General features: G+C 69.2%; 1 protein-coding gene across 1 annotated transcript; it reads left to right on the forward strand.

Moving 5' to 3' along the window:
• The first annotated feature begins 784 nt into the window (after nucleotides 1-784).
• Nucleotides 785-15,533, forward strand: BAG6 (BAG cochaperone 6). Its single transcript, XM_073326940.1, is given in 29 exon segments — nucleotides 785-1,138; nucleotides 2,585-2,673; nucleotides 2,978-3,095; nucleotides 3,337-3,560; nucleotides 4,101-4,154; nucleotides 4,816-4,890; nucleotides 4,970-5,160; nucleotides 5,239-5,368; nucleotides 5,876-6,073; nucleotides 6,336-6,603; nucleotides 6,795-6,881; nucleotides 7,517-7,624; nucleotides 7,729-7,841; nucleotides 8,097-8,181; nucleotides 8,522-8,685; nucleotides 8,687-8,869; nucleotides 8,982-9,086; nucleotides 9,088-9,313; nucleotides 9,707-9,876; nucleotides 11,373-11,426; nucleotides 11,713-11,815; nucleotides 12,328-12,402; nucleotides 12,405-12,451; nucleotides 13,082-13,228; nucleotides 13,308-13,367; nucleotides 13,980-14,117; nucleotides 14,199-14,241; nucleotides 14,350-14,411; nucleotides 15,358-15,533. Coding segments are annotated over 28 exon segments (3,402 nt in total). The 5' UTR covers nucleotides 785-1,138; nucleotides 2,585-2,595; the 3' UTR covers nucleotides 15,454-15,533.
• Nucleotides 15,534-16,918: the final 1,385 nt, after the last annotated feature.

Consider the following 16,918-nt stretch of genomic DNA (forward strand, 5'->3'; position numbering starts at 1 on the left):
AAGGGGTTTGGGGAGACCCTACAATAACACAAACGGGGGGAGGCAAGCTCACCATTTTTGGGAGACCCTACAATAACATAACCATGCCCAGGGCCGCTCGTGTTTTGGGGAGACCCTACAGGAACTCAAAGGGGAGTGGACGTCCCCAGTGCTTTTGGGAGACCCTACAATAACAAACTGGCATTCTCTGCCTACCCAAACTCATTGCCCATAACAAAGATGGCGGACGAGGGGGGATATTCCCCCCCCATTGGGGATAGTCCGCCAATCAGGACTGGGAAAATGTGCCCTCAACAAATATGGTGGCAAGTCAGGTGTCATAAGTATGTGCCCATAGCCAATATGGCCGCCGCTTTGGCTTCGGCTCCTTGGAGCGCCAAGGCATTGCGTTCCAAAGATGTGTCGGGCCGGCGACTCCGCGTCACCATTTCCACGCCAACCTCCAAGATGGCCGCCGCGCTGCCTTCGCCGCATACGCAGCCGCATGGGCCCGCCCAGAAGAAAGATGGTGGACAAAGGCCTTAGTACGCAGGTGCAGGCGAGCGAGCGCCCTCGAGCCGGGTATAGTAGCCCGAAAACTGCCTGGACAAAAACTTCGCGATCGGAGGCGAACAAGCGGCGTCCCCGCCGCAGAACGAGCAGACCCACCGGCTCGGAACCGAGGAGCGATCAAGGAAGGAGCGGCGGGAGGGACTGTGGGCGAGTAGCTCGGTTTCACGGTATATTTAATCAGGCGCCTGTCCGGACAGCCCCGAGGCGAAGGACCCATAGTAGGGAAGGCGGGGGGGGGCGCGCGAGCGCACAGCTCTTGCGCATGCGCAGTCGGGCGCAGCAGCGGCGAGAGGCGGCTGGAGGGAGTCGCTCCAAGGAGGCGCCGGGTCCCGCGGCCGCTTCGCCCCGTTCCGAGCCCGCAGCGTCTCCCCGGCCGGGGCGCCCGGAAGCGTCTCCCCCCACCCGCCCCCCCGCGGCCGCCGGACCCCTGCGGGGAACCGGAAGTGGGCCCCTGGGGCTTGGGCTCCACCGGAAGTGGCTCCCGTTTGACCGGAAGTACCCGCCAGCGAGGCCGGGGGGCGGGGCCAGTTGGACTTGGAGCCCCTCCCCCTCCCCTCCCCCTGCCGAGAGGGGCCCTTGGAGCGGGGTGAGCCTCGGCGCGGCCATGGGGGGGCGGGGGGGCAAAGTGGGGGAAGGGAGGGGCGGGGGGTGTAAGGTGTATGGGGGAGGGGCTTGGCTGTATGGGGAGGGAGGGGTGGGGTGTAAGGGGGGGAAGGGGGGGCGGGGTTTAAGGGGTTATGGGGAGGGGTGGGGGGTAAGGGGTGGGGTGTAATGTGGGGGAAGGGAGGGGCGGGGTTTAAGGTGTTATGGGGAGGGGCGGGGGGTAAGGGGTGGGGTGTAAGGTGGGGGAAGGGAGGGGCGGGGTTTAAGGGGTTATGGGGAGGGGCGGGGGGTAAGGGGTGGGGTGTAAGGTGGGGGAAGGGAGGGGCGGGGTTTAAGGGGTTATGGGGAGGGGCGGGGGGTAAGGGGTGGGGTGTAAGGTGGGGGAAGGGAGGGGCGGGGTTTAAGGGGTTATGGGGAGGGGCGGGGGGTAAGGGGTGGGGTGTAAGGTGGGGGAAGGGAGGGGCGGGGTTTAAGGGGTTATGGGGAGGGGCGGGGGGTAAGGGGTGGGGTGTAAGGTGGGGGAAGGGAGGGGCGGGGTTTAAGGGGTTATGGGGAGGGGCGGGGGGTAAGGGGTGGGGTGTAAGGTGGGGGAAGGTGGGGGAAGGGGGGGCGGGGTTTAAGGGGTTATGGGGAGGGGTGGGGGGTAAGGGGTGGGGTGTAATGTGGGGGAAGGGAGGGGCGGGGTTTAAGGTGTTATGGGGAGGGGCGGGGGGTAAGGGGTGGGGTGTAAGGTGGGGGAAGGGAGGGGCGGGGTTTAAGGGGTTATGGGGAGGGGCGGGGGGTAAGGGGTGGGGTGTAAGGTGGGGGAAGGGGGGGCGGGGTTTAAGGGGTTATGGGGAGGGGCGGGGGGTAAGGGGTGGGGTGTAAGGTGGGGGAAGGGGGGGCGGGGTTTAAGGGGTTATGGGGAGGGGCGGGGGGTAAGGGGTGGGGTGTAAGGTGGGGGAAGGGGGGGCGGGGTTTAAGGGGTTATGGGGAGGGGCGGGGGGTAAGGGGTGGGGTGTAAGGTGGGGGAAGGGAGGGGCGGGGTTTAAGGGGTTATGGGGAGGGGCGGGGGGTAAGGGGTGGGGTGTAAGGTGGGGGAAGGGGGGGCGGGGTTTAAGGTGTTATGGGGAGGGGCGGGGGGGTAAGGGGTGGGGTGTAATGTGGGGGAAGGTGGGGGAAGGGGGGGCGGAGTTTAAGGGGTTATGGGGAGGGGCGGGGGTAAGGGGTGGGGTGTAATGTGGGGGAAGGGAGGGGCAGGGGTTTAAGGTGTTATGGGGAAGGGGCGGAGCAGTAACTGGGGGGGAGGGGCACGGGGAAGGGAGGGGTGTAAGGTGGGTGGCAGGGAGGCCCGTGGATTTAAGCGGTGTGTGTGTGTGGGGGGCACGTTCAGCGCCCACGGGGGCGGCTGATCTGGGACCTGAACGCGTAACCCGCTGTCCCGTGACAGGACCCGGCGCCATGGCGGAGCCGGAGAACCTCGAGGTGATGGTGAAAACGCTCGACTCGCAGACCAGGACCTTCACCGTAGAGGCGGAGGTGAGAGGCTGGGAGGCTGCTGGGTGTGGCTCAGTCCGGGGCCATCTCCCTTGGGGGTCTGTGCTGGGCCCAGTCTGGCGCTAAGGGATGCTCTGCGTCGGCCCATTCGGCTATTTGGCAGCTCCTGTGTCCCACCCCAGAGCCAGCCGCATCTCAGCCCCGGGCAAGGGGTCCCTGTATAACCAGCTTCCCCACCCCAGAGGAGCTGCATTCAATGGATAGCGATGCCAGAGCGTGAGCTGAGAAGAGAGGAGGTGCTGGGGGTGGGTTTGACCCCACTGGTTCTTGCCCCTTTCCCCTGTAGGTGACCGTGAAGGAGTTCAAAGAGCACATTGCGGGCTCAGTAAATATCCCTGCGGAGAAACAGCGTCTGATCTACCAGGGACGAGTCCTGCAGGATGACAAGAAGCTTAAAGAATATAGTGAGTATGGGGGCTGCGGGTCAGGAGTGAGGGGCACTAGTGGGCATGTAGGGGCAGGGCTGGGCTAGCAGGGGGCTGCAGGTTGGGAGTGAGGGGCACCGGCAGAGCTGGGGGGGGGAGCCCAGGGCTGGGCTAGCAGGGGGCTGCGGGTCAGGAGTGAGGGGCACCGGCAGAGCTGGGGGGGTTGGAGCCCAGAGGTTTGAGGTTCCGGTTTCACCCCCCTTTGTCTCTTCTTTCCAAGATGTTGGGGGCAAAGTGATCCACTTGGTGGAACGTGCCCCTCCCCAGACTCAGTCACCCTCCTCCGGGGGTCCCTCTGGAGCCAGCTCGGCCTCAGCCCCCCACAATGGCATTGGCGGCCGGGGAGCTGGTGCCACTGTCCACGACCGTAATGCCAACAGCTACGTCATGGTGGGGACCTTCAATTTACCAGTCAGTATTATGGACCCCCAGCCGCCCTCACAGGTGAGTTCCTGCCAGGGGGCGCCGTGGTGCATGGGGCTGGCGGGGCCTCTCCCCTGGCTGTCAGCGCTAGCCCCAGTGTGCCGCCGGGGGTGGGTCCTGAAAGAGGCAGGTTCTCTCTCTTCTCTGGCAGTTTGCTTTGGTTTATTTCCTGTGGTTCTGTAACAGGTGTGAGATCTTCTAGCCGGTGTGTGTCAAGAAGTGTGATGGACGGGTGGGAACTCAGGACTCCTGGATTCTGTCCCTGGCTCTGGGAGGGGAGTGGGGGCTAGTGGGTTAGAGCAGGGGGAGCTGGGAGCCAGGACTCCTGGGTTCTCTCCTGGCTCTGGGAGGGCAGGAGGGGTCCGTGGAGTGGTGATGCAGGTGGGAGTCTCTATCCACCTCCCCCTTGTGCTCAGTGTCTGTAGCCCCTCTCCCCTTTCTCTGTTTTTATTTATTTTTCTCTTTCTTTTCCTGTTTTTATTCCATTCCTTTTCTTTTGTTTTCTTTGGCTTTCTCCGTCTCTCCCTGCTTCGCTCCCGTCTCCTTGCTCCTCCCGCTAAGGTCGACGGATCCTCTGTGGATGTCCATATTAATATGGAACAGGCGCCCGTACAGGTACTGGAGGAGGGTGGGCGCTGGGGGTGGAGGGCAGAGGGGTGAAAGGTCAGCAGGGGGGTTGGGGGGCGGGGGCTGTTCCAAGGCCACTGGGGGTTCTGGGAAGGGTTAGAGAATTGACAGAGCACAGGGGGGTTCTGGGTTGGAACCAATGAAATTCTCTCCTGGAAATTTTCTTTCCTTTGGGGGCGGGGCTAAAGAGGACAGGAAAGAGCTCAGGGGGCCCATGGGGCTGATCCTGGGGTTACTTGGCTGGATAGTTCAGGGGTGTCATCGGGGGTGGGGGATACCAGACAGGCGGGGCCCATGGATCTCATCCAGGAGGCAGGGGTCCCAGGCTGGATGAGCCGGCGCGGGGGTCGGGTGGGGTCTGGACTGGGGGTTTGGATTTGGGAGGTTTGGGTCCTGTTCTGGCTGGGCCTGGGCTAGCTGGGCCGAGGGGTCTGGTCTGGGAGTCCTGGGCTAGCTGGGCCCAGGGAGTCTGGACTGGGGGAATCTGGGTCGTGGTCTGGGGGCCCTATGCTGCACTGGCCCAGGGGGGTGTGTGCGTGTTGCCAGCTGGCTGGGCCCAGGGGTCTGGTCTGGGTTAGCACCAGGCTGTGTCCTTGTGAGCTGCACTCCCAGGCCCAGTCCTGACCCGGCCCCTGCCCTGTCGTTCCAGAGCGAGCCCCGCGTCCGGCTGGTGATGGCACAGCACATGCTCCGAGACGTGCAGGGCATCCTGGGCCGGCTGGAGGTGAGTCCCCGGCTCTGAGCCCCGACTGCGGGGGGAGGGAAAGAGTCCCCGGCTCTGAGCTCAGTGTCTCTCTCTCTAGGGTCGCACCAACGGGCAGCCCCAGCCCACGCCGGAGAACGCCCCCCCGGTCCCCGACGAGCCGCCGCCTTCCACCAGCCCTGGCCAGCGGGAGCCCATGGAGGCAGCTGATTCGGATGTCCCAGCCGCGCCAGACGAGGAGAACCCCCAGCCTGGGCCGGAGCCAACCCCGGCTGCCGAAGGGGCCCCCAAGTAAGGACAGGCCAGAGGGGGTGGGGTGGGGATCGGGGCCCAGGCGCCCACTGAGCCCCCTCTCCCATCTCCCTGCAGCCACCCAGCGCCGGCCGAGTACGTGGAGGTGCTGCTGGAGCTGCGCAGGGTGGAGGAGCAGCTGCAGCCCTTCCTGCAGCGCTACCAGGAGATCCTGGCCACGGCCAGCACCACTGACTACAACAACAATGTAAGGGCCGGGCCCACCCCCATCCCCAGGAGAATGGGATGTTCTGAACATCACCCCCCCCCCCGTGAGAGTGGGATGGTCCAAATCCCCCCTCCCCCCGTGGGACCTTCTGAACTCCCCCTCCCCCTTTCCTGGTGACAATGGGGTGGTCCAAATTATGCTCTCCCCAGTCCATGAACGGATGGCAGAATCCAAATCCCCTCTCCCCACAAGTCGGTTCTAACCCTTGGGGATGCTCCAGGTTCCCGCCCCCTGCTGCCAGGCGCTCGATTGGCTAGAACCCGAGCAGTTCATTTTTGGGAGTAGGGCTGTGAGAGCATTATGGGTCATCCCACGCAAGGGGGCGGGGATTATTTGGGCTCTGAGGTGGCTGATACCGTGAACAGGGCGATGTGGACCCGGAGCTGGGTTGTACCATGGATGGGATGGTGGAGCGGGGGGAGGTGGGCGATACCACGGCTGGCGGGGGGGCACTGCGGGAGCTGACCGTGCCCCCTTCATTGGCAGGCGGAGGGGCGCGAGGAGGACCAGCGCATCATCAACCTGGTGGGGGAGTCCATGCGCCTGATGGGGAACACCTTCGTGGCCCTGTCCGACCTGCGCTGCAACCTGTCCTGCAGCGCCCCCCGCCACCTCCACGTGGTCCGGCCCATGTCCCACTATGCCGCCCCCATGGTGCTGCAGCAGGCTGCCATTCCCATACAGGTGAGCTGGGGCACGGGATCCAGGCACCCGGGGCAGCACCCGCCCCTAGGGGGCCTCACAGCTCTTGGGGAGAGGGATGGACCCAGGTGTCCGAGCTGACGCCGCCTGAGATGATACCCCCTTGAGGGGCTCACAGGCCCTGGGGAGGGGGGATGGACCCAGGAGACCGGGATGGCTCCTCCAGGGAGGGTCGCAGCCCCAGGAAGGGAGGGATGGACTCAGGAGTCCGGGATGGGCCCCCTAATTATTTATCTGTTCACAGATCAACGTTGGTACCACAGTGACCATGACGGGGAACGGTGCCCGCCCCTCCCAGCCTGGCTCCGAGGGACCTGCCCCCACCCAACCCTCCCCCCCGGCCCCGGCCGGAGCCCCCAGCCCCGGGGAGGCAGGCCGGGGCCCGGAGAGCCAGCCGTCCCCCGGGGTGGCCCCAACTCAGACCCAGGGCTCCCAGACCAGCCACCCCCGGGTCATCCGCATCTCCCACCAGACCGTCGAGCCCGTCGTCATGATGCACATGAACATACAGGGTGAGCGTGAGACCCTCTGGGGGGTGCTGGCTTGGGGGTCAGGGCAAGGGATGCCAGCCCCAATCCAGCCTTAGGGGGGGCCCCGGAATGGGACACGGGGCCTTTCCACTCCAGAACTTCTGGGTTTGATCCTGGCTCAGGCTGGGTGAGGGATACAAGTCCTGGGCTAATCGCTTGTTTCTTACCCTCAGACTCTGGCTCCCAGGCACCAGGGGGTGGCTCCGGGGGCACCGTTCCCACGGGCGCTGCTGGACCAGCCGGGCATGGCCCAGGCATGGGTAAGATGAGCCCAGGGCTGGGCTGGCAGAGGCTGCAGGTCGGGAGTGAGGGGCACCGGCAGAGCTGGAGGGGCAGGGGGCTGTGGGATGGGAGTGAAGGGTGCTGGGGGGGCAGGGCTGGGCTGGCAGGGTGTTGCGGGTCGGGAGTGAGGGGCGCTGGGGGGGGCAGGGCTGGGCTGGGAAGGGGGCTGGGGGTCGGGAGAGAGGGGCGCCGGGCGGGCGGGGGGCTGCGGGTCGGGAGCGAGGGGCGCCGGGGGGGGGGTGGGAGGGCAGGGAGCTGCGGGTCGGGAGCGAGGGGCGCCGTGGGGGCAGGGGGCTGCGGGTCGGGAGCGAGGGGTGCCGGGGGGGCTGCGGGTCGGGAGCGAGGGGTGCCGGGGGGGCTGCGGGTCGGGAGCGAGGGGCGCCGGGGGGGGGTGGGAGGGCAGGGAGCTGCGGGTCGGGAGAGAGGGGCGCCGTGGGGGCAGGGGGCTGCGGGTCGGGAGCGAGGGGCGCCAGGGGGGGCAGGGCTGTGCTGGCAGGGGGCTGGGGGTCGGGAGCGAGGGGGGCAGGCCGGGAGCGGTTGCAGTGGCTCACCAGCAGGGGGCGCTGGGCAGTGACGCCGCCCGTGAGCCCGGCTGTTCCCCTCTCCCCTGCAGGTGGCGCCCCGCCCGTGCCCCTGCCCAGCCTGCCCCCGGAGTTCATGCAGGCCGTGGCCCACCAGATCACCCAGCAAGCCATGGCAGCCGCTGCTTCCGCTGCCACAGGTGGGTGCGGCCAGCGGGGGCCGCGGGGGGGCCGCTCCGCCCCAGAGGTGGCTGCGTTCCCGCCCCGGCCGCTCAGTGTAACCCGGGTCCTTCCTCTGCCACAGGCCAGCAGGTCCCTGGCTTCCAGTCGGCCCCGACCCGCGTGGTGATCGCCCGGCCCTCGGCCCCGTCCGCTCGGCCCACCCACCCGGGGGCCCCCCAGGCGCCAGGACCCGGGGTGAGAGCCCGGCTGGAGGGGGCGGGGAACGGGGTGTGGGGCCTGTCCCCGCTAGGGGGCCTGGCTGGCTCGGGGGGCAGGAACAGGACATGTCTCCTTTTGCCTGTAGGGGGTGGCAGCATGCATCCGGCCCCAGGGCAGAGACTGGCTGGCTCGGGGATGGGGAATGGGACATGGGGCTGGCTCGGGGGCAGGACATGGGGCCTGTCCCCACTAGGGGGCGCTGGCTCTGAGGTAACGTCCGTCTCCCCCCAGACCCCCGGCGTAGGGGGCAATGCCTCCCTGGCACAGATGATTAGCGGGCTCGTCGGGCAGCTGCTGATGCAGCCGGTTCTCGTGGGTAAGTCTCTGCCCCATGCGTCTCCTTTGGGGTGGGGTGGGGGGCAGGAATTTGGGGCTGGGTAGCCGGGCTGTTCTCACCCCTTGTCTTGCACCATAGGGGTTGGGAGGGGCAGTGGTGGCGAGAGGTGCTGGGGTCACGTGTGGGGCAGGCTGTAGGAAGTGTGTGTGTGTGGGGGGGTTGCAGACAGACGATTATGGAAGGGGGGCGGTGGAGTCCAGGGAGAGATTGGGGGGTTGAGGCAGGGGGTAAATTGGGATGACTGGGCAGGGTTGGGGGGCAGGGGGCATCATGGGAAAGGGAGGGGCAGGGCCCTGAGTGTTAATTCTGCCGCTCCCAGCTCAGGGCAGCGGCTCCTCTTCAGTGACGTCTTCCACCACCACCACCTCGTCGGCCTCCTTCCCGGCCCCGGCCTCCCCGCCCACGGCCTCGGCCAGTGCCGCCACCACCAACACGGCCACCACAGCGGCGGGGGGCAGCTCTGCTGGTGCACCCGGGGGGCCCCGTGCCCTCCGCCTCCTCCTCGGCCCAGCCGCCGCCGCCTGCCGACGACCTCCACTTTTCCCAGCTTCTGGGCAACCTGCTGGGGGCAGCGGGCCCGGGTGTGGCCGGCGTGGGCTCCCCCACCATCACTGTGGCCATGCCCGGCATGCCCGCCTTCCTGCAAGGCATGACAGATTTCCTGCAGGTAAGCACTGCCCATCCTGTGGCATTCTGGGTAAGGGCACTTCCCCCCCCACGTGCTTGACTGGGCAGCCTGCCAGAGCCGTCCTTGACTACTGTCTCTTTCTCTTTTCCAGGCCACACAGATGGGGGCTGCCCCCACGCATGTGCCGGAACAGGCTCCACCCCCTGCCCCTCCTCCTCCTCCACAGCCAGAGGCTCCTCCAGCCCCTGCCCCACCCCTGCTGTCAGAGCGGGTGTCGGGCGGGGAGCGGGGGCGGGGCCGCCCCCCCTGGGGGCCCCGAGGCCCTGACCCCCGAGTTCTTCATCAGTGTGGTGCAGGGGGTGCTGTCGTCCATGATGGGCTCGCTGAACGCCCAGCAGGGCAGCACCGAGAGCATCGCCAGCTTCATCCAGCGCCTCAGCGGCACCAGCAACCTCTTCGAGCCGGGCACCGAGGGGGCCATTGGTGAGCCCCGCCGCCCCCGCTGGGCCCCGCCGCCCCCGCTGGGCCCCGCCGCCCCCGCTGGGCCCCGCCGCCCCCGCTGGGCCCCGCCGCCCCTGCTGGGCCCCGCCGCCCCCGCTGGGCCCCGCTGGGCCCCGCCGCCCCTGCTGGGCCCCGCCGCCCCCGCTGGGCCCCGCCCCTTCCTGGCGGCCCCGCCCCCTCAGGGCCGCTGGCCTCTGCCCCTTCTGGGCCATCCCCCACCGCTTGCCGGGCCACATTACTCTTGGCTTCCCTCGCCCGCTCCTGGCTGGGTCCCCCCCCCGCTAGGCCTTGCCCCCTGGACGCCCCACGGCCCGGATTCTCCCCCCAGCGCCCCACGGGGTGTCCCGCTGCCCCACTCCCCCCGTCTGTTCCCAGGCTTCTTCGGGGACCTGCTCTCGCTCATCTGCCAGAACTTCTCCATGGTGGACGTGGTGATGCTGCTCCACGGGCAGTTCCAGCCGCTGCAGCGCGTCCAGCCCCAGCTGCGCCGCTTCTTCCATCAGGAGTACCTGGGGGGGCGGGAGCCCTCGGACCACAACGTGCGGGTGAGGGGGCCCCCCGAATCCCCCTGAGCCCCCCGAATCCCCCGCCCGCTTCTTCCACCAGGAGTCCCTGGGGGGGCGGGAGCCCTCGGACCACAACGTGCGGGTGAGGGGCCCCCCGAATCCCCCTGAGCCCCCCGAATCCCCCGCCCGCTTCTTCCACCAGGAGTCCCTGGGGGGGCGGGGAGTCCTCAGACCACAACGTGTGGGTGAGGGGCCCCCCGAATCCCCCTGAGCCCCCCGAATCCCCCGCCCCGCTTCTTCCACCAGGAGTCCCTGGGGGGGCGGGAGCCCTCGGACCACAACGTGCGGGTGAGGGGCCCCCCGAATCCCCCTGAGCCCCCCGAATCCCCGCCCGCTTCTTCCACCAGGAGTCCCTGGGGGGGCGGGAGTCCTCGGACCACAACGTGTGGGTGAGGGGCCCCCCGAATCCCCCTGAGCCCCCCGAATCCCCCGCCCGCTTCTTCACCAGGAGTCCCTGGGGGGGCGGGAGCCCTCGGACCACAACGTTTGGGTGAGGGGCCCCCCGAATCCCCCTGAGCCCCCCGAATCCCCCGCCCGCTTCTTCCACCAGGAGTCCCTGGGGGGGCGGACTCTGAGATAGCGCGTCAACGTGTGGGTGAGGGGCCCCCGAATCCCCCTGAGCCCCCCGAATCCCCCGCCCGCTTCTTCCACCAGGAGTCCCTGGGGGGGCGGGAGCCCTCGGACCACAACGTGCGGGTGAGGGGCCCCCTGAATCCCCCTGAGCCCCCCGAATCCCCCGCCCGCTTCTTCCACCAGGAGTACCTGGGGGGCGGGAGCCCTCGGACCACAACGTGCGGGTGAGGGGCCCCCCGAATCCCCCTGAGCCCCCGAATCCCCGCCCGCTTCTTCCACCAGGAGTCCCTGGGGGGCGGGAGCCCTCGGACCACAACGTGCGGGTGAGGGGCCCCCCGAATCCCCCTGAGCCCCCCGAATCCCCCGCCCGCTTCTTCCACCAGGAGTCCCTGGGGGGGCGGGAGCCCTCGGACCACAACGTGCGGGTGAGGGGCCCCCTGAATCCCCCTGAGCCCCCCGAATCCCCCGCCCGCTTCTTCCACCAGGAGTCCCTGGGGGGCGGGAGCCCTGACCACAACGTGCGGGTGAGGGGCCCCCCGAATCCCCCTGAGCCCCCTGAATCCCCCGCCCACTTCTTCCACCAGGAGTCCCTGGGGGGGCGGGAGCCCTCGGACCACAACGTGCGGGGTGAGGGGTCCCCGAGTCCCTGTGAATCTTCCGAGCCCCCCGAATCTCCCCACCCAGCCTCCTGAATCTCCCACCTGCTGCTTCCACCAAGAGACCTGGGGGGGCGGGAGCCCTCTGACCACAACGTGCAGGTGAGGGTCCCCAGGGCCCTCTGAATCCCCCAGCCCCATCATCCCTGAATCCCCCCACCCCTGCTCCTTGTGGCCCCCGGCTCTTCTGCTGGTGCCCCTCACTCCTGCCCCCCAATCCCCGCTAACCTGTGGTTCCTCCCCCAGGTGGCCACCCACAGCCTGATCACCGGCCTGCAGGAATACATCCGCGAGAGCTTCGTAAGTGTCGCCCCCCAGGCTGTGGGGGGCTGTGGGTTGGAAGTGAGGGGCACGGCAGAGTGATGGGCACCACCTCCTCTTACACCCCCCTGGCTGTGGAGGCCCTGCTCTCCCCCCATTCTGTTCAGAGGTGGCCTGGGGACAATGGGGGGCAGGTGGGAACAGCCCCCCTGTGTGTGTGTGATGGGGTACCGGCTGTGCATGTTGGGGGCAGCGTGTGGGTCTGGGTTGGGGTGAGAGGTCCCCACTGTCTCATTGGCTCCCCCTTCCCCCCCCACCCCCCCAGGCCTCGGTGCAGGTGCAGGACGGGGTCGACATCACCCGGACCAACCTGGAGTTCCTGCAGGAGCATTTCAGCCGCATCGCCACTCACATCCTGCGTTGTGCCGGTGAGGGGGGTCCGGGGGGGGCTCCCTGTGGGATGTGGGGCGGTGGGGGTTCTGGGTGGGGGCTGTAGGGGGTCCCTGCAGAGTGTGGGGGGGCTGTGGGGGAGGTCGCTGAGGGTGGGGGTTCTGGGTGGGGGCTGTAGGGCGTCCCAGTAGGGTGGGGGGAGGTTGCTGGGGGTGGGGGGGGTCCCTGCAGAGTCTGGGGGGGCTGTGGGGGGAGGTCGCTGAGGGTGGGGGTTCTGGGTGGGGGCTGTAGGGGGTCCCAGTAGGGTGGGGGAGGTTGCTGGGGGTGGGGGGGTCCCTGCAGAGTCTGGGGGGGCTGTGGGGGGAGGTCCGCTGAGGGTGGGGGTTCTGGGTGGGGGCTGTAGGGCGTCCCAGTAGGGTGGGGGGAGGTTGCTGGGGGTGGGGGGGCATTGCTGTGGGGGGTCCCTGCAGGGTGGGGGGAGGTTGCTGAGGGTGGGGGGCTGTGGGGGGTCCCCAGGCCTGGCTCTCAGCCCCCTCCTCCGTCCCCCCAGACCCCACCTTCGGGTGCCGGCTGCTGGAGCTGTGTAACCAGGGGCTGTTCGAGTGTCTGGCTCTGAACCTGTACTGCTGGGGGGGGAGCGGGCCGCCCTGACCGCCGTCATCAACGACCGCATTGTGAGTGCCCCCCCCCGGGACCCCTGGGCCCCCGCCCAGGGGCATCCCCCACACGCAGGACAGCTCCACCAGGCATCCTCCCTGTCCCCATAGCCCAGAGGGGCCTGGTCAGGATTGTGTAGCTGTGTTTGGGGGGGGGGGGGGGGGAGAATCTCCCCCTGCTGGCTGGGGGGGTCTGGGTGGGGTGGTGCCAGCTGGCAGAGGAAGGGGTTGGGGGTGCTGGGTGGGTGGGCGGGTGGTGGCCAGTGGGGGACATCTGGGGAGGTGGTGCCGGCTGGCTTGGGGGGGGCGGTGCCGGCTGCAGGGCGGTCTGGGGGGGTCGGGGGAGTGTCACTGTAGCGGTGGCTCTTGGCGGACGTGAACCCCTTGCTGGTGAGCTGGCTGCCGGGGGGCGTCGGGGGGCGGGGGTGTCGGCCGGCGGGGGGAGGCGGGGGGCGGGGGTGCCGGCCGGCGGGGGGCGGCGGGGGCCCTGGGGGGCGTCGCTGACCCCCCTGTCCGCAGCGGCGGCTCTCGGCGGACGTGAACCCCTCGCTGTGAGCTGGCTGCCGGGGGGAGGGCGGGGGGGCGGGGTGCCGGCCGGCGGGGGGCGGCGGGGGCCCTGGGGGCGTCGCTGACCCCCCTGTCCCGCAGCGGCGGCTCTCGGCGGACGTGAACCCCTCGCTGGTGAGCTGGCTGACGGCCATGATGGGGCTGCGGCTGCAGGTGGTCCTGGAGCACATGCCCGTCACCGAGGAGCAGGTGCTGCCCTACGTCCGCCACCTGGGCGAGGCCCCCCAGGTACGGCCCGGGCGGGGGGCGGGGGGGCGGGGGGAGGACCCCCCCCCGCGTCCCCTCTTACCCTCCCCCCTCTGTGCAGCTGGCGCCGGACGAGCCCATGGAGGTGCAGGCGGCCGAGCAGCCCCCCGAAGCTGTGCAGGTACTGGGGGGCGGCGCTGGGGCCTTGTCTGGGGGGGTCCCTGCCATGTGGGGTGGGGGGCTGCGTGGGGGGGGTCCCTGCCGTGTGGGGTGGGGGCCATCGGGGGGGTCCCAGCTGTGAGCTGCGGGGGCTGCGTGGGGGGGTCCCTGCTGTGTGGGGTGGGGGCCATCGGGGGGGTCCCTGCTGTGAGCTGCGTGTGGGGGTCCCTGACGTGTGGGGTGGGGGCCAGCGGGGGGCTCCCTGCCGTGAGCTGCAGGGGCTGCGTGGGGGGCCAGCGGGGGGGCTCCCTGCCGTGAGCTGCGGGGGCTGCGTGGGGGGGTCCCTGCCATGTGGGGTGGGGGCCAGCGGGGGGCTCCCTGCCGTGAGCTGCGTGGGCTGCGTGGGGGGCCAGCGGGGGGGGGGTCCCTGCCGTGAGCTGCGTGGGCTGCGTGGGGGGCCAGCGGGGGGGGGGTCCCTGCCGTGAGCTGCGGGGGCTGCGTGGGGGGCCAGCGGGGGGGGGCTCCCTGCCGTGAGCTGCTGTGGGCGGCCAGCGGGGGGGGGGGTCCCTGCCGTGAGCTGCGTGGGGGGCCAGCGGGGGGGTCCCCGCGTCCTCTCACCCCGCCCCGGTTGCAGCGGGACAGCACGGCCTCGCCGGCCCCGGCCACCACGGCGGAGGAGTCCCTGGCGCGGTGCCCGGAGCCGGAGCCGGGGGAGCTGCCGGGGGAGCCCGCGCCCGACGCCGAGCCCTGGGCAGCGGCCGTGCCCCGGTGAGTGCTGGGGGCTGGCTGGGGGGGGGGGTGCTGGGGCCCCCCCATGTCTGACCCCCCCCTCCCCGCTCTGTCCCCGCAGGAGTGGGTGCCCATCATCCGCGAGGACATCCAGACCCAGCGCCGTGGGAAGCAGCAGCCGCCCCCTGAGCGACGCCTACCTGACGGGCATGCCGGCCAAGCGCCGCAAGGGTGAGCCCCCCGCCTGCCCCCCAGCCGCCCCCCAACCCCCGCCTTCCCCCCCCAACCGCCCCTGAGCGACGCCTACCTGACGGGCATGCCGGCCAAGCGCCGCAAGGTGAGCCCCCCGCCCTGCCCCCAGCCGCACCCCAGCCCCCCACCTTCCCCCCCCAACCGCCCCTGAGCGACGCCTACCTGATGGGCATGCCGGCCAAGCGCTGCAAGGTGAGCCCCCTGCCTGCCCCCCAACTGCCCCCCCGCCCCCCGCCTCCCCCTCCCAACCGCCCCTGAGCGACGCCTACCTGACGGGCATGCCGGCCAAGCGCCGCAAGGTGAGCCCCCCAACTGCGCCCCCAACGGCCCCTGAGCGACGCCTACACCGGCCAAGCGCCGCAAGGTGAGCCCCCGCCTGCCCCCAACCCCGCCCCGGCCAACGTGAGGCCCCTGCCATGCGCCGGCTGGCCAAAGGCTAGGTCAGCCCCCAACCGCGCTCTTCCTCCGCTCTGCCCCCAGACCATGCGGGGCGACGGCCCCCCAGCTGCTCTCTGCGAGCCGTGGCCGAGCCGCCAGGGCCGCCGGCGTCAAGCCCCTGAGGCAGCAGCGAGAGCCTGAGCCGGGGAGCTGGCTGAGGGCCGGGCTGCAGGAGGGCTCCAGGCCTGCAGTGAGGCCCCCGGCCCCCAGGCCTCAGCCCCAGCTGAAACCCCTGAGCCCTCCCCTGGCCCCCTCCAGCCCTGCCCCTGGGTCTGCTTCAGCCAGCAACCCTGGAACCCCCCCCCCGGGGGTCTGCCCCATCTGGGGACCCCTCCAGCCCTGCCCCATGGGTCTTCAGCCAGCAACCCTGGACCCCCCCCCCCGCCGGGGGTCTGCCCCATCTGGAAACCCCTGAGACCTCCCTCTGGGGGTCTGCCCCATCTGGGCCCCCTCGGATCTGCTTCATCTGGCAACCCCTGAGACACCACAAGTTGGGCTGCAAGCAGGCGAGCCCCCTGGGTCCCCCCCCAGCTGGACCCTGAAGCTCTGTGGGGGTGGGGGTCCATGCTCATTCCTCCCCCCCTCTCTTCCAGCTCCGTGCCGACCTCCAGAAGCGGCTGCAGGAGGATCCCAGCCTCAGCCCCCAGCGGTTCCCCAACGCCGACCGCGCCTTCGGGGACGAGGCCTAGGGGGCGCCAGCACCTTCCCCCTGCCCCCTATTTATCCCCTTCTTCCTGCCCCCTGGAGCAAATAAAGCTGCTTGGTGTCAGCCTGTGGGTCTCGTCTGTGCCAGGACTCCTGGGTTCTATGGGTTGGTGTTGCCACGCCTGTACCTCAGTTTCCCTGGCTGCACTGCCCTGGGGGTTCAGACTGTAGAGAGGTAAATTGTGGGGCCCTCACCCCACCTACACCCAGAGACAATGCTGGGGTGTAAGTCAGCTGTTACCCTGCAGAGGGTCAGAAAAGTGACCAGGACACGGGGAAATCTCCGGTCACCTCCATGTAAATCCCTGGGGGGGACATGGGGTGCAGCTGGGGTCACCCCAGCATGAGGGGAATTGGGGGCACCCCCTGGAGTGGGACTCAGGACGGGTTATTTCCTCCTCACGCACGATTGAGGGCCGTCCCTGGAAGGAAGTGGGGACAGGTTTAACACCAGCCCAATGCAGTCAGCCTGGGGAACTCCCTGCCACAGGATGTTGTGAAGGCCAAGGCTTGAACAGGGGGCAGAACAGTACTAGAAGGTAGGTCCATCAATGGCCAGTAGCCCTGGTCCCTGTGTGCCTGCCCCGGACAGGACGGATGGACCCTCAAGCTGGCTACCCCTGGGTTCTAGGCTCCTTGCCCACCCCCAAGCACAGGGCCCCCTATAGCTCAACCCACAGCAGCAGGGCCTACAAGGCTCCTAGCTGCCCCCCCCCCCACAGCCCCCTACTTTTGTTTTTCAACCTTTTATTTATTTTTTTTAAACAGTTTTTCAGTTTATTTTGTAACAAACCTGTGGGCATCCCCACCCCCCCCAGCCTTGGGTGCCCTTCCCCCCCCCCAGTGGGGGGAGGGGAGAGACAGCCCCCTGCCCTACACATATATTTACACACAGCCAGGCAGGGGACCCCAACTCCTGCCCCCCAAAATTAATTCAGGTGAATCAAAACCAAAACCAACTCCAGTTACATTCAGTAGGGGCAGCCCCCCATCTTGTTCCCTGCCCCCTTGGAATCCCCCCAGCTCAGAAATTAAGAGGGAGAAGGGGTCCTCCCCTCCCCACTCACTGAGGGGGAGGAGGCAACAGGGCCCCCCCCGCCCAGGTCAGGTCATGGCCCCAACCCAAGCAGGGGCTTGGCTAGCGCTGGTGGGTGAGGCCAGGATCCTGCTTGTCACTCTGGTTGGGGGGCCGGCGGGTGGGGGGCCCCTCGTGTGCTGGGGGGTGTCGCTCCCAGGGCCTGGGGGTCCAGCAGAGAACGTCCGACTGAGAGACCTGGGGGAGGGGGAGAGAGAGTCAGTCAGACACACATGGGGTGCAACTTCCCCCACATGCAGATCAGGGCAGCATCCCCCAGAGGCAAGAGGCCCCAGGCCCCATTCCTCACCCAGGGGCCAGATCGGGGCAGCGTCCCCAGAGGGAAGAGGCCCCAGGCCCCAAGCCAGACCCCC

Source organism: Lepidochelys kempii, unplaced genomic scaffold (assembly GCF_965140265.1).
Source record: "Lepidochelys kempii isolate rLepKem1 unplaced genomic scaffold, rLepKem1.hap2 scaffold_182, whole genome shotgun sequence".
Classification (NCBI taxonomy): Eukaryota; Metazoa; Chordata; order Testudines; family Cheloniidae; genus Lepidochelys; species Lepidochelys kempii.